This window comes from Penicillium canariense, assembly GCF_028826845.1.
Source record: "Penicillium canariense strain IBT 26290 chromosome Unknown utg000007l_segment0_segment0, whole genome shotgun sequence".
NCBI classification, from domain to species: Eukaryota; Fungi; Ascomycota; class Eurotiomycetes; order Eurotiales; family Aspergillaceae; genus Penicillium; species Penicillium canariense.
In genome coordinates, this window is record NW_026622734.1 from 2,227,279 (window position 1) to 2,247,807 (window position 20,529).

General features: G+C 52.0%; 11 protein-coding genes across 11 annotated transcripts; 5 read left to right on the plus strand and 6 right to left on the minus strand.

The window, feature by feature from the left end:
• Positions 1–28: 28 nt before the first annotated feature.
• N7482_009829 (tRNA-dihydrouridine(20) synthase (NAD(+))) lies at positions 29–1,417 on the minus strand (the record flags this gene model as incomplete). Its single annotated transcript, XM_056691953.1, has 1 exon — positions 29–1,417. The coding sequence occupies one exon, from the start codon at positions 1,415–1,417 to the stop codon at positions 29–31; it is 1,389 nt and encodes a 462-aa protein (XP_056539659.1).
• A 1,140-nt stretch (positions 1,418–2,557) lies between these two features.
• Positions 2,558–3,722, plus strand: ipp1 (inorganic diphosphatase IPP1; the record flags this gene model as incomplete). The annotated part of the gene is made up of 3 exons (XM_056691954.1): positions 2,558–2,734; positions 2,854–2,973; positions 3,075–3,722. 3 exons carry the CDS (start codon positions 2,558–2,560, stop codon positions 3,720–3,722), a joined length of 945 nt encoding a protein of 314 aa, XP_056539660.1.
• A 367-nt stretch (positions 3,723–4,089) lies between these two features.
• Positions 4,090–4,410, minus strand: N7482_009831 (mitochondrial 54S ribosomal mL53 domain-containing protein; the record flags this gene model as incomplete). The annotated part of the gene is made up of 1 exon (XM_056691955.1): positions 4,090–4,410. One exon carries the CDS (start codon positions 4,408–4,410, stop codon positions 4,090–4,092), a length of 321 nt encoding a protein of 106 aa, XP_056539661.1.
• Positions 4,411–5,029: 619 nt separating this feature from the next.
• N7482_009832 (putative protein transport membrane glycoprotein Sec20) lies at positions 5,030–6,353 on the plus strand (the record flags this gene model as incomplete). The annotated part of the gene is made up of 3 exons (XM_056691956.1): positions 5,030–5,349; positions 5,455–5,702; positions 5,767–6,353. 3 exons carry the CDS (start codon positions 5,030–5,032, stop codon positions 6,351–6,353), a joined length of 1,155 nt encoding a protein of 384 aa, XP_056539662.1.
• A 691-nt stretch (positions 6,354–7,044) lies between these two features.
• On the plus strand, positions 7,045–8,932 carry N7482_009833 (replication factor C subunit 2; the record flags this gene model as incomplete). Its single annotated transcript, XM_056691957.1, has 5 exons — positions 7,045–7,382; positions 7,590–7,700; positions 7,755–7,833; positions 7,905–8,717; positions 8,771–8,932. The coding sequence occupies 5 exons, from the start codon at positions 7,045–7,047 to the stop codon at positions 8,930–8,932; spliced, it is 1,503 nt and encodes a 500-aa protein (XP_056539663.1).
• Positions 8,933–10,976: 2,044 nt separating this feature from the next.
• Positions 10,977–12,692, plus strand: N7482_009834 (sugar transporter family protein; the record flags this gene model as incomplete). The annotated part of the gene is made up of 4 exons (XM_056691958.1): positions 10,977–11,057; positions 11,110–11,283; positions 11,341–11,533; positions 11,590–12,692. 4 exons carry the CDS (start codon positions 10,977–10,979, stop codon positions 12,690–12,692), a joined length of 1,551 nt encoding a protein of 516 aa, XP_056539664.1.
• A 102-nt stretch (positions 12,693–12,794) lies between these two features.
• N7482_009835 (alpha/beta fold hydrolase) lies at positions 12,795–13,673 on the minus strand (the record flags this gene model as incomplete). Its single annotated transcript, XM_056691959.1, has 1 exon — positions 12,795–13,673. One exon carries the CDS (start codon positions 13,671–13,673, stop codon positions 12,795–12,797), a length of 879 nt encoding a protein of 292 aa, XP_056539665.1.
• Positions 13,674–14,515: 842 nt separating this feature from the next.
• On the minus strand, positions 14,516–15,706 carry N7482_009836 (uncharacterized protein; the record flags this gene model as incomplete). Its single annotated transcript, XM_056691960.1, has 1 exon — positions 14,516–15,706. One exon carries the CDS (start codon positions 15,704–15,706, stop codon positions 14,516–14,518), a length of 1,191 nt encoding a protein of 396 aa, XP_056539666.1.
• A 200-nt stretch (positions 15,707–15,906) lies between these two features.
• On the plus strand, positions 15,907–16,947 carry N7482_009837 (ATP-dependent Clp protease proteolytic subunit; the record flags this gene model as incomplete). The annotated part of the gene is made up of 5 exons (XM_056691961.1): positions 15,907–16,074; positions 16,138–16,156; positions 16,224–16,249; positions 16,314–16,455; positions 16,505–16,947. 5 exons carry the CDS (start codon positions 15,907–15,909, stop codon positions 16,945–16,947), a joined length of 798 nt encoding a protein of 265 aa, XP_056539667.1.
• Positions 16,948–17,256: 309 nt separating this feature from the next.
• On the minus strand, positions 17,257–18,419 carry N7482_009838 (DSC4 family protein; the record flags this gene model as incomplete). Its single annotated transcript, XM_056691962.1, has 2 exons — positions 17,257–18,070; positions 18,181–18,419. The coding sequence occupies 2 exons, from the start codon at positions 18,417–18,419 to the stop codon at positions 17,257–17,259; spliced, it is 1,053 nt and encodes a 350-aa protein (XP_056539668.1).
• Positions 18,420–18,672: 253 nt separating this feature from the next.
• Positions 18,673–20,395, minus strand: N7482_009839 (M18 family aminopeptidase; the record flags this gene model as incomplete). The annotated part of the gene is made up of 6 exons (XM_056691963.1): positions 18,673–19,679; positions 19,731–19,823; positions 19,873–20,008; positions 20,062–20,163; positions 20,226–20,287; positions 20,338–20,395. 6 exons carry the CDS (start codon positions 20,393–20,395, stop codon positions 18,673–18,675), a joined length of 1,458 nt encoding a protein of 485 aa, XP_056539669.1.
• Positions 20,396–20,529: the final 134 nt, after the last annotated feature.

The window sequence follows — 20,529 nt, forward strand, 5'->3', positions numbered from 1 at the left end:
AGAAAACGTGGGGAATCGGAAGGCAGCCTTATGCTGCAACACTAGGCTGCTGGGCATGCTCTGCAGCGGGAATCGACGGATCAACGGTGGTGACCTGCTCGAATGCAGGCTTATCTGCTTTAGCCGGCTGCGGGAAAGACGAGGTGCGGATGGGACCAACATTATGCGCGGCGGACAAGTTCGACTTGGGGGGCCTGGTGCTCCCACCGCCAGCGGCACGAGCAGATTCATTGTTCTCCTTGGCGTGCTGGATTGCCTTGGAGCTGGTTTGTCCCTCACCAAGCTCCTGCCGATGCGTAAGCTCGAGAATCTCATCCGCTTGAAGCGCGAGGGGAATGAGGTCGTCGAATTTCAGGCGCCGGCAGACATCAGTGTATGTTTTGGACTGCTTGGCTTCCCCGAACTCCTTTTTCTTGCCGGGAATTAGCATGTTGAGCAGGTACTTGGTGTTGCCGAAGCGATTCTCGCTCTCTATGCAGAACTTCAGATATTCGTAGACGACATCCCGCCAGGGTGCGAGACCGCCGTCGGCCTCGGAGCGGAAGCAGGAAGAGTTGGCTTCCGCCGCAACGGCGATCATGGCGCCGTCCACGCCGAACTCCTCCATTAGCTTCAGGCCGTGGTCGCGCGAGGTTACGTCGCCGTTCATCACACACGCCACGCCGGCTTTGTGACACACATCTGCGACCATACGGAGCTGGTGGCGGATGGCCCGCTCGCGGGGCCGCATGGGAGTTGTGCGGCAGTGGACGGTCAGGCCGGTGATGCCGGTGCGGACGAGGCGGGAAACGAGGGCCTCGGTGAGTTCGGGGGTCTCGAGGATGCGAATTTTGACGGAGATGCCGATCTTATAGGGCTCGCCGACCTCGCGGACGAGAGCTTCGAGAATCGAAACGAGTTTGTCGGGGGTGCGTAGCAGCGCGGCACCCATGCCGCCGCTGGTGCTGAAGGGCTTGGGGCAGCCCGAGTTGACATCGATGCCCCACACATCCCCGGCCACGGTCTTTGCAGCCTGCACGGCAAGATCAGGACAGGCAGTGCCCATCTGGAAGACGAGCTTGCCCTTCTCCCGCACGGGATCGATGCGATAGATGACGGATTCTCTCGAGGCGTGGTCGACACGGCCGCCATTCGAGGGCATGCGGGTGAATTCTATGGTTCCGTTGCGCGCGTTGACACGGCGCGTGGCACCGATGATCGAGCGGTCGATGGTCTCAGGGCCCCAGACAAGGTCGGCGCCGTATTTCAGGGCGAGCAGGCGCGAGGGTAGCTCGCCCGACCGAACCATCGGGGCGAGAACGATTTTCCCGCGGTAGTCGACGCCATTTGGCGGGATAGGCACGCGCGGCACCTGGGCTGGAGGAATGGTCATGGACTCGGCGAGGATGGACATGGCTGAGCGCAGGATTTTGATCATAGCATGCTGAAGGGGAAGGAAGGAGACTTTTTTTTTCTTTGGAGGGGACGATGGAAGGCACCGCACTTTTCTGGGGTTCTCATCGGCGAGGCCGAGCGGACGCATCACGTGCAGATAGAGGCGATAACCTTTTTTCTTTTGATTTTGGGCGCCTCACTGGTGCCTTATTGGTGCCTCATTAATACCTTGCGTAGTTAACTAGCTTAGTTAACCATGTTGCCTTGATTTTCTCAACTTCCAACTGTGGTTGTGTAGCGTGTGGCTCCACTTGATAAACAACGCTGATTCCCCTGCCAAGAATTAAACTTCTGCACTTTGCCACCGCACACTAGTGTGGGCGGTACATAGCAGTTCGGATCCCGGGGCGCGCTACAGAGTACGAACTAGAGAGCTATAGAATGGTTAGCCTATATAGCAAATAACGTGTGGTTGAGGGACTGGTGGCCGCTAGCCCGATATCGAGATAGCCCTGGCAGCTGTCCGTGCTTAGGTGAGAGTGTATGGAGTACATGCAGAGTACATACGTTGCCGTAGGTGCAGTCAAGTGCGAGTTAGACGGATCGCGGGGCACGAGACCAGAGCCTCCGCCGTATGACAGAAGCTCCAGAAGCTATACACGGTTTACGGAATTGTCAGTAGTCCTTCAAGAGATATTGCAGTCTCGGTAGCCCGCCAATCCCCCCTCGGGCGGACTGCCAGCTCTCGGAAATCAGTTGGGCCATTGCCATGCCGGCCGTCGGAGAGACCCAGCCGAAAAAAGACCCGCGACTTCCCAGGGGCAAAAATCGGCGGTCTGCCCGCCTTTCCCTTGGGCTGCTTTCCAGGAGTCTATCGATTCGGCTTGACGGGCGCGGCAGAGAAAACTGGGAACCTCCCGCCCACTAAACTTCAGACAACTCATTGAGAGGCCTGCTACTGCAGCCAATGGCCCTGGTCCGTTCTCCCTTGGCCCGACTGGGATTTTCTGCCTCCACCGCTTCCCGCCGAGTCTGGCGCACATCAGCAACGCTGGCGCCCCCCACTTCAACAGCCCCTCCCTCTGCCTCGTCCTTTTCTACCCCCGCCACGTTGGCTTCCTCTTCCTCTTCTCTCTCTCGAGCCGCTCTCCTCACCAGGCATTTCTCTTCCTCCGCCCCCAAAATGTCGTATACCGTTCGCAAGATCGCCCAGCCCCACACGCTGGAGCACCGTGTCTACATCGAGAAGGATGGTGTCCCCGTCTCTCCCTTCCACGACATTCCCCTCTACGCCGATGAGGGTCAGACTGTCCTGAACATGGTTGTTGAGATCCCCCGCTGGACCAACGCCAAGCAGGAGGTACGTTAATTCAATCACCCTCATAATCCCTCCTTCCTCTGCCCCCTCCCCCTGGGCCATTTCATGCGCCAATTCACGCCCCACGTCATGTACGATGCTGATCGCGAATACCCCCTCAGATCTCCAAGGATGAGTTCCTCAACCCCATCAAGCAGGACACTAAGAAGGGCAAGCTTCGCTTCGTCCGCAACTGCTTCCCCCACAAGGGCTACCTCTGGAACTACGGTGCCTTCCCCCGCGTAAGTGGACAACCCATCACAGCGACTTCCGCAACAAAACCACATCCAACTCCATAATCACAATCACCAAAATAAGGCCGGCAATTGACCCAATTGATTAGACCTGGGAGGACCCCAACGCCATTCACCCCGAGACCAAGGCCAAGGGTGACAACGACCCGCTCGACGTTTGCGAGATCGGTGAGCTGGTCGCCTACCCCGGCCAGGTCAAGCAGGTCAAGGTTCTGGGTGTTATGGCCCTGATCGACGAGGAGGAGACCGACTGGAAGATCATTGTCATTGACATCAACGACCCTCTGGCCTCCAAGCTCCATGACATCGAGGATGTCGAGCGTCACCTGCCCGGCCTCATGCGCGCCACCAACGAGTGGTTCCGCATCTACAAGATCCCGGACGGCAAGCCCGAGAACCAGTTCGCTTTCTCCGGCGAGTGCAAGAACAAGAAGTACGCCGAGGAGGTCATCAAGGAGTGCTCCGATGCCTGGGAGAAGCTTATCTCCGGCAAGACCAGCGCTGGCGACATCAGCCTGTATGTTGAACTCTATTCGCCACTTTGGAAGATGTATTGGACTCTTGCTAATTCCTTTCTCTGCAGTGCTAACACTCAGCTCGAGGAGAACCGCGCTGAGCCGAGCCAGGTCGCCGCCATCCCCCGTGGCGAGAACCTCCCCCCGCCCCCGTTGACGGCAGCATTGACAAGTGGTTCTTCATCTCCGGCGCTGCTGTGTAAATATCGCCTGTCACTTTGATCGAAATACCAAAATCAAAATGTTGAGTGCTCGCTATCACCTGGATGGTGGAGTATAAAATCAAGATTCCCGACAGGATCCCACTGTAGTGTGATCCCGCCGAAATGGCATGCTTCGTATGAATGGAACAATAATATCCGTTTCGCATGAGAGATATATAGTGTAGATCGGATATCATGAGATTGGTATATCTACTTCCAGACAGCTTGACGACAACTCCCACCCACCTGCACTATCAAGCATTCTCGCCACATGCAATTGAGTATTCCCACGCGCCAAAGAACAACAAAATATCAAGATAATATAGTACAACATCAGAAAAAACAACACATCCAAGAAAACCATAGGATGCGGTATAATCTCCTACTCAACCCTTCAGACTAGCCTCGCGCTCCAATGCCCGACCAACACGCGAAACCTCCTCAACCACATCCCCAATCTTCATGCCGCGCTTGCCAACCTCCAGCGTCAATTCCTTGCCACCCTTGAACCCGATCGTCATCACGGGCTGCTCGGTCGAGTTGCGCGGCAGCTGCTTCACTTTGATGTCGATGTGGGTAGGGCTGGAGGTCGGTGTCGTGGTTGGCGTACGCAGCAGCGAGAGGAAGAGGCGGCAGGGCCGGGAGGCGTGCGAGAAGGGATTGAAGGTTGTGCGGAAAGTGGTGATTGTGCTGATGGGGATGGTCATTTTGGCGGTAGTGGGTTTGCGGTTGGGGATTGAGGTCGGCTGGAGATGGCAGCGGTGGGTAAATAAATTGAGATCTTGAAGGTTTTACTGTTGATCATTTTAGTGTTTGAGAGATTGAGAGAATCATGAGCTCTCGCTCGAGGTGCTTGCGTACCTGGTCGACTTCCAGATGGGCCTTTCTCCCCGAAGTTTTTTTGCGGCGAAGTTGCTTGGTGAGATCGGGCAACCAGTTGGTCAAAGTATCCTCAAGGAATTGAGAAAATGCAAGGATCCAGACGTAGTGAAGGTATTCTGGTTTTGGGAGGCTAATTGCGGACGAAATTGGTCAATTGGCAGGCCGAACAAACGTTTCCGCCGCGGCGGGCTGCGAGAGAATGTCCAATGTTTGCCGAAGATGCAAACATGTCCATCTGGGAGCAGTGACGCCCGCGCCAACTTGTTAACTTGCGTCCAAACAAGACCTCGTTTCGCCAAAATAACTTCGAGCCAGGAACAGCTCAACTGCAAGAACAACCTACCGGGCTGTTTGCTATGTTATTCGAACTTTCTCGCTGAAAATTGACTCAACCCGCCGTTGTATGCACTGCGTCTATTGAACCCTCCCGGTCTACAGCCCACCATGTCCACCGCGGCCGCTCTTCAGGCCCGCCTGAAGGAGCTGTCCGCTACACTTCACCAGATCCAGCCTCTTGTCGATCGATTGCGCAATTTCACCGCTTCTATTGGGCAAGGCGATGAAGCGCGCCTGGAGCTTGGGGCGGAGATACACTCTCAGTTGAAAGATGTCGAGGGAGAGCTGGAGCTCTTGCACGGAGAGGTTGACGCACTGGGTACTGGCTCGGATAATAGGAGGAAGTCCTCTGTCAATGTTGAGGGGAAGGAGGCCGAGAAAGAGCGGGCGGCTGTGATGGCGGGGCGGTTGGTGGATGATTTGAAGAGGTGTGTTCTCTACATTCTTGCTATGAAGGGTTTGCAGCTGGGATTATCTTAGCAAGAGCAGTCTCCGGATAACTTGAGGTTCTATAATGCTAACATTCTGTACAGGACTCGCGGAGACTTTCGGAATGCCCAATTACAAGCCAAGCGGAATGCCGAGCTCGCAAAGCGCAAGGAGCGCGAGCTGTTGCTTTCAAGATCACAATCTTCGGCTGAGAAGCAGAAGACGTCTGAGAAGTTCACACAGGATGATTTGGTGTTGAATGCCTCAAATGATGTGACCGCTGCCCTGCGCCGGACCCACCAGCTGATGCAGGCTGAGCTATCCCGCAGCCAGTTTGCTCAAGAGACACTCGGTGAGTAATACCCAGCAAGGTCTTCGACATTATTTACACAACCCACTGACATTCCTGTGATCAGAACAATCAACAGCTGCCATCTCCTCTCTGTCGGAATCCTATAGCAGCCTCGACACTCTCCTTGCCAACTCTCGCAGCCTTGCCAATTCTCTTCTTCGCTCACAAAAATCCGATACTTGGTACCTCGAGACTGCATTCTATATTCTCGTTGGAACTATTGCATGGCTCATCTTCCGCCGCGTTCTCTACGGCCCCATGTGGTGGCTAATCTGGCTTCCATTTAAATTTGTCTTGAGATTTGCCTTCGCCGTCTTGGGTGCTGCTGGGCTTTCAAGGGAACCGTCAAATGACCTTGCATCCAGTTCAATCGCCAGTGAAATCTCTGCGACTATTCAGCAGACCGCTACTGCTGTTACGGGTGGAACTGTTCCTAGCGGCGATGCTGCGTGGGGTAACGAGAAGCCCACAGAAGCTGAGCAAGATCGCATCATCGATAAGATCGGGCGCATGGTTGACGGCGAAGGGAAGCAGGGCGGGACAAACATTGATGATATTTCGCCCGAGGAGAAGCAAAGACAAGACGGGATTCCTCGCAATTCGAAGAAGCGGATGTTCGAGGCGGAGGAGCCGGTGCGGGATGAGCTATAGCTTGGAGAGTTCGGAGTTGTAATGATCGTCCACGCCAGTTATGAAACATTTAAGCATACATCGTATCATTTCCGCCTCCTCTCATTATAGATTAGAATTGAGAGAGCCCTTTTTAATCTTTCATTGACTCGCTATTGCCAGAATTGAAGGATTAATAGTACCAGTTTCCTTTTTTGGTAAATTTAGAGCATCGAACCTTCCTATAGGTACTTAGGGGTTAGGAAAACAAAACAAAACCCCCCTCTTTTCGTCCGATTTTTGCTTTCTTCCATTCATCCATCCCAACTACTACACATGAATCATATCCTTTCCGACTTCATACATTTTCAGTTGTTCAGACGCGTGGCCTACGGGCCTATCTCACGCTTGATCCTATGGACTCAGAAACTACCCGCAGTCTATGTTTCGCCCATGACCCTTGCAGGCTAGTGATACATTAGTGGGGTGTAAGTTTTTATCATCACTGTCCACCGAAAATCCTGACACTAAAGTATCCTTGAAGAACAAGAATGGGAGAAGGAAATGGAAGAAGACGAAATTGGTGAGGTGGGGGTTGCCTTAAATACCTCTTAGACCAAATTAGGCCGTGGAGGTATAAAGTTTCATGGCCGCACCTCATTTATCAAGGTCACCTGGCAAATGAATTGTGGCCTACGTAATCGTTACTATCTAGATAAATTAACTAGTACATATGAAGAAGTCATACGGCCGCACCCTGCACCACCTTGCTCTCACACCGCAAGAAGGCATCATTGATAAGATCGGGCGCATGGCTGAGGGCGAAGGGAAGCAGAGCAGGAACATTGATGATATTTCGCCCGAGGAAAAGCACAGACAAGATGGGACCTCGCAATCCGAAGAAGCGGATGTTCGAGACGGAGAAGCCGCTGTTGGGATGTTTGGAGATTTCGGAGGTGTAATGATAGTCCACGCCAGTTATGAAACATTCAAGCATGCATCATATCATTTCCGGAATTCGAAATCAATAAACAAGATAGTCAGTTTCAGACTCCGACTATACGCGCAAAGGTACGGCCCTCATTGAAGAAGTATAATTGTCTCTTTTGATTGGCCCACCGCAGCTAAGTGCCGCGCGCGTCACGTGGAGACGCGTCCCTTCCATCGCGGCGGGCGTCTGGGCTCTCACTGTGGTCCAAACTTCCCAAGCTGATCACAGTCGAAGTTCAAAAGACCCCGCCGTGCTCAATTCGAGTGTGATATCACTATGGCCTCTAGTTTCTTCAACAACAAGGCCCGTGCCGCGGCGGCTGCTTCAAGCAGCTCCAAGACCAAAGCAAGCGACAGCAAGGACGATTCAACCCGCCTGCAGCCCTGGGTTGAGAAATAGTGGGTATCACTTAAGTATCCGTCTTGACAGTGCTTGACTCTAATTTGAACCAGTCGTCCTAAAACTCTTGACGATGTCGCTGCGCAAGACCACACAACAAAGGTTCTACAGCGCACCTTGCAAGCTTCCAACGTATGCATGCACTCACCCATCACTGTCGGTTTCCTCCCTGCCTCAGTCAATTTTAACATCGCACCTTCTAGCTCCCTCACATGCTCTTCTACGGCCCTCCAGGCACTGGTAAAACCTCCACCATCCTCGCCCTCGCCAAATCCCTCTTCGGCCCCGCGCTCTACCGCTCCCGCATCCTCGAACTCAACGCCTCCGACGAGCGAGGCATCAACATCGTCCGTGTTAAAGTTAAAAACTTCGCTCGTGCACAGCTCTCCCAACCAACCGGCCTAGACGCTGCTTACCGCGCACAATACCCCTGCCCACCCTTCAAGATCATCATTCTGGACGAGGCGGACAGCATGACCCAGGACGCGCAGTCTGCGCTACGCCGCACGATGGAGCAGTACTCCCGCATCACCCGCTTCTGTCTGGTATGTAACTATGTGACACGCATTATCGAGCCGCTTGCGAGTCGATGCAGCAAATTCCGCTTCAAGAGCTTGGACAATGCCGCCGCAGGCGAACGAGTAGCGGAGATTGCGCGCGCAGAGAATCTGAAACTCGATGATGGTGCTATTGAGACGCTTATCCGGTGCGGTGAGGGTGATTTGCGCCGCGCCATTACATACCTGCAGAGTGCGGCCCGGTTAGTGGGTGCTGTGCGTGTGGGTGGGAAGGATGCCGATGAGGATGCTGAGATGACGGATGCTGGGAGCTCGGGTCAAGGCACTATCTCAGTCCGTACTATCGAGGAGATTGCGGGCGTTGTTCCGGAGGGTATTTTGGACAACTTGCTCGAGGCTATGCAGCCGAAGGGCTCGGGTTCGGCGTACGAAGCTGTTTCACGGGTGGTCACGGATCTTGTTGCAGATGGGTGGAGTGCAACACAGCTTGTTGGCCAGGTTTGTGCTTTTCCCCCTTGATTACTGGATCTTGCGCTAATGTCACGGGACAGTTGTATCGGCGAATTGTGTTTAACGAAGCTATCCCTGATCTCCAGAAGAATAAGATCGTCATGGTCTTCTCGGAGATGGATAAGCGGCTGGTCGATGGTGCGGACGAGCACCTGTCCGTACTGGACTTGGCTCTGCGCATTGCTGGTATCTTGCGCGCGTGATCGACCACTTCCCAAAAGAATATCAAAGTGGTTCTATGGTTGAAGCATATGGTCCATTCTGTGGTTTGTCTATGTTGCCGCTGCTATCAAGTCAAAAGCAAAATCGACACATTGCCGGTTTGACTGAATGCATAGATGGCGTTGGGCTGGATTTGACACATCGAGGCGTTATGTATTTACTTTCTTATCATTGTGAGAATGAGGATGATTATGATACCCTGATATTCTGTGGCTAGGTCTCAGTAAATTTACGAGCCATATCCTCAGCACCTGTCGCGTTCTATATTCTTCTCATAAAAGGCACTAATCTGGATAAAACTTATTCAAATCCAGGTTTATACCTATGGAGTAACTAGTACATTGAAATGAAAATCTACAAACACTGTCGGAGAATATCCAGCATCAGCCATGAACTCCGTGGTCTTGGCTGATTTTGATTTCCTCAGGCACAGGGGGCTCAACCCTCACAGGAGGCTGTCTCTTGGCTTTGTCATGATTAATGAGTTAGTAGCATATTGTTTATACAGTACAGATACCAGGCCCCATGGGGCTGATTGCGACATTATTAATTTGGTTACAGTCTGTGCCTGGAGCCCTCGATGCTCATTTTGAGGGGAAATGAATTGACCCCATTTGAGTAACCTCTTTCTCCATAGTCCCATGCCAGGTTGCATTGGCATTAAAGGATCCATAATCTCAAAGTTTAATCCATTGAGAGGTAATGTAGATGCAGCACGCGGGTGTTTTGCCGAAATCCATCATATCGAAAGACATCACTCAACAGTAATCGCATAATTTTACAGAGGTGTATGTGTGAATGTCAACCGCCAGATATATTAGCATTTGATAAAGCAAAGCTGGGCAGTTTGCTTCATTCAGAAAAAGCTACTCCGCGATCATCCCCTCAGAAAGTATGGGACAGCGCTTGATATCCCCGGAAGGTGGGGAAGGGCTAGAAGATCAGCAACAACCCCACCTCTCAAAGAGAGCCCTTGAACTTTGGCCTGGCCTTCGTAGCAAAATACATGGCTAAACCCAATCGAAGCTAAGTGTTGTGACTAGTGCAATCCATGGCCGTTTTACTCGATAGTACGTGCCATTTCTGTTTTGGAAGACAGAGATCGGATGAAAGTCAACCCACAATTAACCTAGTAATTAGTATTAAGATGTACAAATGAACAGTAGTGAATGGTTAATAAATATTATTATGGCTTCGGCATTGCGAAGTAGAAGTATCTCGGAGATCCACCGATCCTGCCTGGGTAGAGGCACTGACTGGACAAGAAACTATATTTCGGCTTTGATACGAAGTGCCCCCACCTCGCTGGTTATTTGACCTCAAAGACGGACTACTAGCCGCTCCATATGTCTTGGCTGACGGAGTAATGCGGGGAAGTTGTATAGCAGGGCTGTTGCGAAGGTCTTGGCCCTCACTTCGGAATCTTGCATACCCCGGTCATTCAGCAAACTTTGTGGAGATAATTTTTCTTTGATAGTACAATATTAAGTGCACTAATTCTAATGTCTGGACTACCCTACACAAGGTTTCACGCCGAGTTCTGTTTAATACTCCTCTTTCCCCTTTGCCTGAACCTTTATCTTTAGATTATTCTATTCTCTTTTGAACCTCGCCCAGACTAGTCGAATTTGCTTGTCTTCTGAGAAGGAGAATTCTTTCTAATAGAGCTGTTCTTATTGGAAGTCCCCTCTTCTGACGCATCTTAATTCCTAGTTCTTCAGCATTAGGCTTAGCTAGCTTAACCACCTTCCCCCCCGGGCCGGAAAGCACGTTCCCCTTGAGCGGGGAAGAAACGCTTCCTTGAATCTAGTTTGGTCAGAGAAGCTTGAGAGGGGTATTTTGGGACTCTTACGTGTCATTCATACCAGAGAGGGAATATGTAGTCCCAATTCACTAAGATCCGGCCGAGAGATGGACGCAGGGCCCCGGCATTGGGGAGGTATAAAGGTGCCGACTCCCTGAGCTCCCGTTTCAACCAGACAGCAAGGTGGGCATCCCAGGAAATAAATCGACATGAGAAATCATATGCAAGCTGGGTGGTTTTATTCCCCTAGCCAGATTGTGCGGTACTTTGCCACGCGAGTGTCAAGTCTCAGACCTCCTCGGGTATGGTCTTCCAAGGCTCAAAGAATGCACAATTAATAACTTTGATTTTCAGAACAAATTGAGAAATCCATACGAGATCCTTCGGGAACTGACATCACACCAATGGCTCATGTTTGCTGCCGGTTTTCTGGGGTGGACTTGGGATTCCTTCGATTTCTTCACCGTATCGATGACAATCACTGAACTCTCCGAAGCCTTCGATGTCTCTTACTCCGATGTATCGTGGGTTAGTATATAAATGGGAAAAGGCCCTCTTCATCATTTCAATTCTAATCTTTGTTAGGGTATGACCGTTACGCTTATGCTTCGATCGGTCGGCGCAATCATTTTCGGTATACTTGCGGATCGGTACGGGCGTAAGTGGCCCATGATTGTCAACCTCTTCCTGTTCATCGTTCTTGAATTATGTTCCGGATTCTGCAATACTCTCCCCCAGTTCTTGGGTGTTAGGTCCTTATATGGGATTGCAATGGGAGGTGAGCTCACGCTGATCAACCCAGGAGTTTGAATCACACTAACGATGGTACCTTAGGGTTGTTTGGTCCAGCAGCTGCCACAGCTTTGGAGGACCTTCCTTATGAAGCCCGGGGTTTACTATCCGGACTATTTGAAATGGGATATGCAACAGGGTATCTTCTTGCAGCAGCTTTCTATCGCGCCCTTGTGCCAACGACATCCCATGGTTGGAGAAGTCTGTTCTGGTTTGGAGCAGGACCACCAATCCTGATCATTCTCTTCCGATGGTCATTGCCCGAGACAAATCATTTTCAAGTAATGAAAGCAGAGCGCGAGGCACGTGCCAATGCAACAGGCGACGGCCATGCACAGACGATGGGACTACGGATTTTCCTTCGCGATGCTGGACGCGCTTTCCGGGATAATTGGGTTTTGTTCGTTTACTTGGTTGTTCTTATGACGGGGTTTAACTCCTGTTCTCACGGCAGTCAAGACTTTTACCCGACCTTCCTCAAAGACCAAGTTGGAATGGATGCGACCGATACCACCATCATCACAGTTGTGGGCCAGATAGGTGCTTTAGTTGGCGGCTGCACAATTGGCTATATCAGCACGTTCTTCGGACGACGTCTGACTATGCTTGTGGCATGCGTCTTGGGAGGTGCTCTGATCCCAGCCTATACGATGGTGCGGAGCATGTCGCTTGTTGCTAGCGCATTTTTTGAACAGTTTTTTGTTGGTGGTGTTTGGGGTCCGATGCCCATCCACCTACTCGAATTATCACCCATCGCACTTCGCTCGCTGATGGTCGGACTGACCTACCAACTCGGTAACCTTGGATCTTCTGCGTCTGCTACAATTCAATCCATTATAGGAGAGCGGTATCCGTTACCACCCGGAGTCAATGGAAAAAAGAAATTTGATTATGGGAAGGTGATTGCTATATTCATGGGTGCTGTCTGGGCTTTTAATCTTTTCTTCCTTTTCTGGGGTCCGGAAATGTCACAGGAAGAGAGAAACGAAGAAGCGGAGGCCGCAATCCGTCTAGAACGACTGAGAGCCGAAGGTGTGAGCCTGGCCGAGATTGGGCAACAACAATTCCTGGGTAAGGAGGTTGATCAAGATCAGGGTCATCAGGAGCAAGAGGGAAAGAAGACCCAGGTGGCACATATTGAATGAATGACAGAATGCAACACGTTCTCTATACGAAGACTTCATTGGGGTATTAAAATGGGTGGATGGGTCGAAAAATGGTGTAGAGCCCATACAAACGTAGCTTAATCAGAAGCGACAGACCTCCTTGTAGATCGACTGAGGGTCTTCAAGAGGTATCAGGTGCTTGACACCCTGCACAATGGTCAAGGAAGCCTCCACTCCATTTTGACGGAGGAAGTTGACAACCTCTGCCTCGACCCTCTCTTTGGGTTCGACAACATCAATCTCCCCCACGAGGATGCTTGCTCGTAGACTATTCTGAGAAGCCAGTGCTTTCCTCGAAACCTGCGAAATGTCCTCCTGCATGCCGTATGAAGGCCACGCCTTCTTCGCAAACTGATTACCCGCAAGACTGTGGCGGACCACCAAGTTGACATCGAATTCAGAGAGCTTCTCAGGGTTCGCAAGCACGTTATCGACCGTCCAGCGGATGCTTGCCTCCGACTCATACGCGCCCTGCGCTTCTATCTCAGGAGGGAGATGCAGCGAAGACGGGGGGGCAGGTCCCACGAGAACCAATCCCTTGAGTAACTGCTGTAGATCATTCGCTAGGACGCCCAGCGCTGCGAGGGCAACCTTTGCGCCCATCGAATGGCCCACGAGAATAAAACCATAGTCAAGGAGGTCACTTTTATCGCTATCTTCTCTGAGAGACATCAGAAGAGTCGCGACATCGGTAGCCATGGTAGATATGGAATAGGCGTTGTCAATGTCATTTGCTGGTCCGGTGGATTGGCCCCAGCCTCGCAGATCAATCGCGACTGTTGGGTAGAGCGCACTCAATGAAGTCGACGAGTCAAATTCTGTGAGTTTGTACCATGTCCGTGAACTGCCACCCCAGTAATGTAGAAAAACCAGAAGAGGCTTAGAATTTGTCTGGATTGGACGAGTGATATGGGAATGTATCACTGATTCGGAACAGGTTTGGAAGGAATAGGACTCCATAGTCGGAGCGTGCGTAAAAACTTGGCGACTTCGCTGGAAACGTGCTAAATAAGAATTTGACGATTTAAAACAGGGAAATTCGTGATCTTTCGTTCCCTTATCCAAGACCAAATAGTCGGGATAGGTTTTTCCCTTTTATAATATTTGTCGCGTCCCTCTCTAGAGGTGCGTGCGGGGGCTGACGCTTCCGGGTGTGGAATCATTTGATGTGGAATCATTTAATGTGGAATGATTCCACATAGTCGGTTTGCCGCGGCCTCCTGTGGGGATAGAGATCACTAGCATGATTTTCTTCTATTTTAAGTAAACCCATCAGGGAGTCCATCGGCGGTAAAGGCTGTTGGATAGCCTCAGATCTATTCGCTGTCTAATATATACTTTGGCCGACGCAGCCCGAACCGCCTCAGCATGGCATAATATCGGACATGAAGAATATCGTGCTTTGACCATATATTTGGCAACTGGATGTATCCCTCTCTGTATTCCAACACCTACAAAGCACAGACATTGTAGTTATGGTATTTTGTTGGCCTAAGGGATCATGTCTTTCCAAGGGTTGTATTCAATGGGATTTCGCTGATTCGGCCCGCTCCTTTGCTGAAGATCCTGAGAAATTTTCTGCTGAATCGCGACCCAAGCTCAACTAATAAAAGAGGCCAGCGCCCAAAATCATTGAACGTACCTGCAAGTGTGTATTTACGTACCTCACAGATACTCTTTCCTCTTCTAGGTAGAAGAATCAAGCTTGAATGGGTATATACATCTCTCTACTTCTAGCACTATATACAGAGACTGGGTCTTCTAATCAAACCAATTAAATGCACATTAATGATTTCCGGCCTTTAGTGAGGTGTTTCTGCGATAAATCGCTGCAACTTCCATAGAGACAGCATCGCTTCAACTCCTATGCGATCATCTGGCCTAAAAAACAGAGCAGGGCTTTGGAAATGCGGGGCTTCTGCATCACACAGCTTCGCCAATTCTGAGGGTGATAGAAGCGCTGACAGGTCAAACACCGGGATTTGGCTCTGAGTTGACGGGTTCAACACAGTCTCTGGGCATGCTCCACCACAACCAGGCGAAGTAAGAAGTACCGCCCCGCAGGCCATTCGGTCAAGAGGCCCCAACTGTCCCAATGCGTTTATGAGTGTAGTTTCGGAGCATTCCTGGACGTCAAGAACACTCCAGACTCTATTAGGAATATCCAGTCTTTTGTACCTTCGGCGAGCCTCTTCCAGCTTCTTGACAACATCGCTCTGTCTCAGTTGCAGAACATACTCCGCCATGTCCTGCCTCCAAACTAATTGCTTCTCAACGCGCGAGGTGATAGGCCCTAGAGGATGTTTCCAGCGGAAGGGCAGAATTCTAGAGATTGCCGGTTTTTTCCCAGTATTCTTAGACAACGGTTTGGAAAGTCCCTTGAGCAGCGGGAACGAATTTATCATTCGAAGAAGAAGCTGGTTTCCCAGCTTTTCATTGCGTATTGAATTTGCCGTAAGTGGTGTGTCGGGAGCTGCTATAGCTGGGTCCAGATCAGCTGGATCTAGGGGTGTGGCCTTGTCCTGGCTTGTGGTTTCTGCTACTTGCCGTGTTTGGAGCGAGTCTTTCAACAAGTCCACTGGTAGCAAGTAGCTGTTGTCCGTATTTGGCCTTCGGACAAGACCCCATTCTCCAAGGAGGTCACGCGGTAGGCGTGCGCCAGATACAGAGCACATGCGCACTGGCGACGCGAGCGCAGCTGCCCATGGGTTTTTCTTCAACTCAGACACATCTTCTGCAGTTGGGAGCTTCTTGCGTCGCTTGACTGGCACGGAGCGGGAATATGTGATCAATGGCGATTGCGGTAGACGCTTTGAGGGAGGAAGGGAATTTGTGACTGCGTGTGAGGGAGCTTCATCGTGAGGCTGATCATGTTGTGCATGCGAGGTCCAAAACCCCCGGCGAGATGGTGCCGGGTGTGAGGGGCCTAGTAACCGCCAGAATATCTGGAGGCGCCATGTTGCATATGAGACTTGCTGCTTCGCGCACCCCATGTTTTGCAGAGGTCCGAGCAATGCAGACAAAGAGGGAGAATGTCGCGGTTTTTCGGCCGTGGCTCTTCGTATCTTAGCGCGATAGCCTTATCAGCTTTATCGATTGCTCCGCCTTTCGCGGCCGGCTCTCCTTCGTTTGTCACCGACTCCGACGAAAGACTCTGGTTGGAAGTGCTGGTCACGCGCAGCCCTCATTGAAGATGCGATCCAACTTGAACCTTCAGCGACTGGTACGGTCGGTCCCTCGCTGCGCCATTCCACTTGTGCGGCCTGCTGCTGTCTTGCGGCCCTTTTCGAGCTCCGGACCTTCGCTTGACCGCGCCGCCCCGCGCGGTTGGACGCCCACGCCTTTTGTGACGGAGACGGTGGTAGGTTTCCATTTTTATATCCTATTGTATCATTGATGACTTCAATGCTGATATAAGACACAGGGAGGTGGTTGGCACACCTGTACGTTGCGCAATTGATCCAAAACACATGATCTTAGCTAACTCGCTTCTCTTGCTGCTCAATTCAGACGACATCTTTTCGCGGCTCCTCAAGGTACACATAATGTCACCTACATAGATCCCCCTTGAAGCGCCCGCTCACATGCAACCCTCAATAGGAGCGCATCATCTGCCTCAATGGCGAAGTCGACGAGACCCTGTCCGCCTCCATCGTCGCCCAGCTCCTCTTTCTCGAAGCAGACAACCCCAAGAAGCCGATTCACCTGTACATCAACTCTCCCGGTGGCTCAGTCACAGCAGGTATGCCTGAATCACCCCCAACCACTTCTCACCTTCCAGCAACTAATAGTCCTCTCTGCCCTCGCAGGCCTTGCAATCTACGACACAATGACCTATATCGCCTCCCCAGTAAGCACAATCTGTGTTGGCCAAGCCGCCTCCATGGGCTCGCTCCTTCTATGTGGCGGTCAACCCGGCAAACGGTACTGCCTCCCGCATAGCTCGATCATGGTGCACCAGCCGTCGGGAGGATACTTTGGCCAGGCGAGTGATATCGCGATCCATGCGAAGGAGATCCTGCGCGTCCGCACACAACTTAATCAGATCTATCAGCGTCACCTGACTGGCAAGAATCAGCTGTCGCTGGATGAGATTGAGAAGCTGATGGAACGGGATTATTTCATGGGGGCGAAGGAGGCGTTGGAGCTGGGCATTGTGGATGAAATTTTGGATCGGAGGGTGCAGAGCCAGGCGCAGGGCGGCGAGGGCGAGGGCAAGCCTCCCGCTATTTAGCGGACAGTCCAGTCCAGATGTTGGATCAAGAGGTTGGTAGCTGAGGAAGGGCTTATATGGGCGTGGTTTATGCTTCTTTCGGGACTTTTGTGAAGCCTTATTGTTTTCTGTTGTACTATTACCATGATCAGCCTTGTTGCTACATATAACACCACTTTTCTCTATTACTAGGTTTGCATTCGAGGATATAGAGACCCGTAGGGCATGAATTTTGGCAATCAGCAAGAGCAAATCCGGTTCTTTCAGAGTGTATATCGAGGAACGTAATATACATTTCCCCGAGGAAACCAGTAATGCATGTTCATGATGTTATTGTGCTATGCGTACAAGGCGGCCATCAACCCCAACTTGTAGCCCCAATCGCTCCCGAAGGAAAGTGGCCGCCTGTGGTGAGGGCGCATAGTGCTCTCCTCCCCGTCTAATCGGCGTGGTCGAGTACTGCCATTGATCACGTATTGTAGCGAAGAAGCCCATATCCATAATCACTGCTTGACCCGTGGAAAATGAATCCAACGGATGGCCGTCTCTCAGTACTGGCTCTGTACTGCCCTCGCCCGGGTCCGCTAACAGTGTCGTTCGTTCATCATGTACATCATCATCAATCTCCGGCACGGGGACCGTATCCGCAGTGGTGTTCTCCAGCGCAGAATCGTTGATATCGTCCGTGTCCTCATTACTCCGCACGCCACGTTCCTCTGCATCATGATCTTGTTGCTGTCCCGACTGCTCCGTATTTGCTTCTGCATTCGTGTTCGTGGCACCACTGCTATTCGCAAGCAAGGCAGCCACCCCCTTGGATCCCACCATCTTCACCCGCTCAATAATTAATCCCAGCATAACGAAATCGACTAGGAGAATCAGTACGTCGAAGGCCAGCAGTCGAAACACGGGCACTGGTGTCTGTCCAATGAAATCGATGAATAGACCACCATGCAGATATCCCCGCGTGGACTCGCCAGCTTCGGGGCGGACGAAAAAGGCATGGCAGACCATGCAGAATAGGTTGCTGGCAATAATGGCGCCGACGAAGGGTTGGTTACGAGTCGGGTCGAAAGGTGGCGCTTTAGGCGTGAAAAATATTAGTTGAATAACGGCGCGAATGGCAAAAAGAATGATAGAGCAGCTAAAGAAAGTGACAATGTCAGCTCAGCTCAGTATGCTGTGGAGGAGCTTCCCCGGAAGTAAGACGAGGGTGAGGAGCTTTCCTGTTCGGGGCCATCAAGTCGAACTCACTCCATATAATACACCGCCGATAGTTCACAGTATATCAAAATATCAAGATCACGAAGTAACCGATCGATAAACGCGACCTTCGCGGCTGACTTGAGCTTCTTCACGCGGGGGTTATCCTGGTTACGGTTGCTGCTGCTGGTCGCCGCCGGCGCGGGTGGCCCCGGTTCCACATCGTCGAAGGCAATGCCAGAGACGTCAGCGATGTGCTCCGCATCCCTAAAGGCATCGACGTCGGTCATAGAGGATCATGGGGGCATGGACGAGGTTCGGCAATCGAGCGTCCACGCAGTCGGGGGATATGTCTGATAAGGAGCTGTGGAGTTGAGGTGAGCGGCTTTGGGTCAGGCCGAACACGTGCCGATAGTGGCTGACAGCTCTGTATGAGAGTGGGGACAAATTTACTTGCGCGACAACGGGATGGATTGTCGCAACGTGATGATAATGCTATTGCTCTAGACTGATTTCTTGATGTTACGCTTGTACTATAAAAATTTAGTCCACAAAGATAGTCTTCGACAGCTCCGAGTAGTGCTGGAAGAAACCAGTGAACAGGCGGATCGCATATGCAACATCATAGGTACCGCCAGTCTCACGGATACTGTGCATGCTCAGCTGCGGGTTACCCAGATCCAGGGTGCGGGCACCTAGGGCAGCGGACAGCATGGGCCCGATAGTGCTACCGCAGCTGGAATCATTGCGAACAACGAACAGCTGCAGGGGAATGGGCTCGCCGCTCTCAGCTGAAGCCTTGCGTGCAATCTCCTGGAGCAGGACGATACCGGGAGAGTTGGTGGCGTAGCGAGCGTTGGCGTTGATCTTGATCACGGGGCCCTTGTTCATCTCGGGCTTGTGATCCTGCTCGTACTTGGCAGAGTAGTTGGGGTTGACGGAGTGTGCCATGTCGGCCGAGACCAGGAAGGAGGTGGAGAGGGTCTGCTCATAGGCAGTAGCCAGGTCGATATCCGAGGAAGCAGACGACGGAAGCACCGACAGGCGGCGGATGATGGCGGGCAGAGCATTGGAGTCCGCACCCTGGGCGGTGCGGCTGCCAATCTCCTCGTGGTCGAAGAGGGCAATGAGACGGATGGCGGACTCGTTATCCAGCGAGGACTTGTCGGCGACAGAATCGATCAGACTAACGGTAGCACAGTAAGAGCTGTTCAGATTGTCCAGGCGGGGAGAAAAGATAAACTCCTCGAGCATACCACCAAGGCAAGACTTCTGGGTGTCGAAAAGAATCAGTTCGAAGTCCAGAATGTCCTCCGGCTTGACGTCAGCCTCGGCCGCAACAAGCTCTACAAAGTGGGAGTGATGACGCTCGGTCACGGCCTTGAGAGGAGAGAAGTCATCCACCTTCTCGGCATCGCATGTCTTGGATTCACCAGTGCGGTTGAGCTCGGCAGCCACCAGGCCGGCAATCGGGAATAACTGGGTCTCCTTGTTGAAGGCAAAGGTTTCCTGGCGATCCAGGTGGATGGCTAGTGTGGGAATGCGAAGAACTGCGAGACATTAGACTGAATCTACCAACTAGAAACATCGGGGAACCATACTGGGACGGTCGACCTTGACCAGCTTCTGCACGATCGATCCATCGCTAGCACGGGTCATCACGCGACCCGCCACGCCGAGGTCGCGGTCGAACCCTGAGGCTATTAGTGGCCATCCAGTGAGATAGTAGCGAGTTGAACATACAGGTGTGCCAGAGGCCACCTCCATAGGTCTCAACACCGACCTGAAGGAAGCCATCGCCACTCTTCTTGCTCACAGGCTTGACCCGCAAGACGGGGGAATCGGTGTGGGCACCGATCATGGAGATGGAGTTGCCGGGCTAGCATGGTGATCAGCGACACTACCCCACAGCTATCGCGCTTTGATACATACCTGCCATTGCTTTCCAATGGCGAAAGCGACCAGAGTTGTGGTGTTGCGGGTCAAGAAATACTTGCCACCGGGCTTGCAAGTCTTCGCCCAGGAATCTTTCTCCTATGGGGGGAGTATTAGAACAGGCCGAACACATTGAGAAGTGTGGAGCCCTGGGGAAGTACCTTGATTTCCTGGAAGCCGGCGTTGGCCAGAAGGTCCTTGGCAGACTGAACGGCATGGAAGGCTGGACCCCATTAGAGACAGTTCGAGGTGGGGTATCGGGAGGAACCATACGAGTAGGGGAGGCATTAACAAAGGACAGGAAGTCCTTGGCAGGCTGCTTAGATGCCATGGTGGAGGGGCAGGTGGAATAATAAGCTCTGTGAAAGAAAGAGCGGCCAAAGAACGACAAAGAGAAGGCAGGTTTGGAGGGCGGTGCAGGCATAGTCAACTCCGAGCGGAGATGTTAGAGTGGCAGGGTTTTCG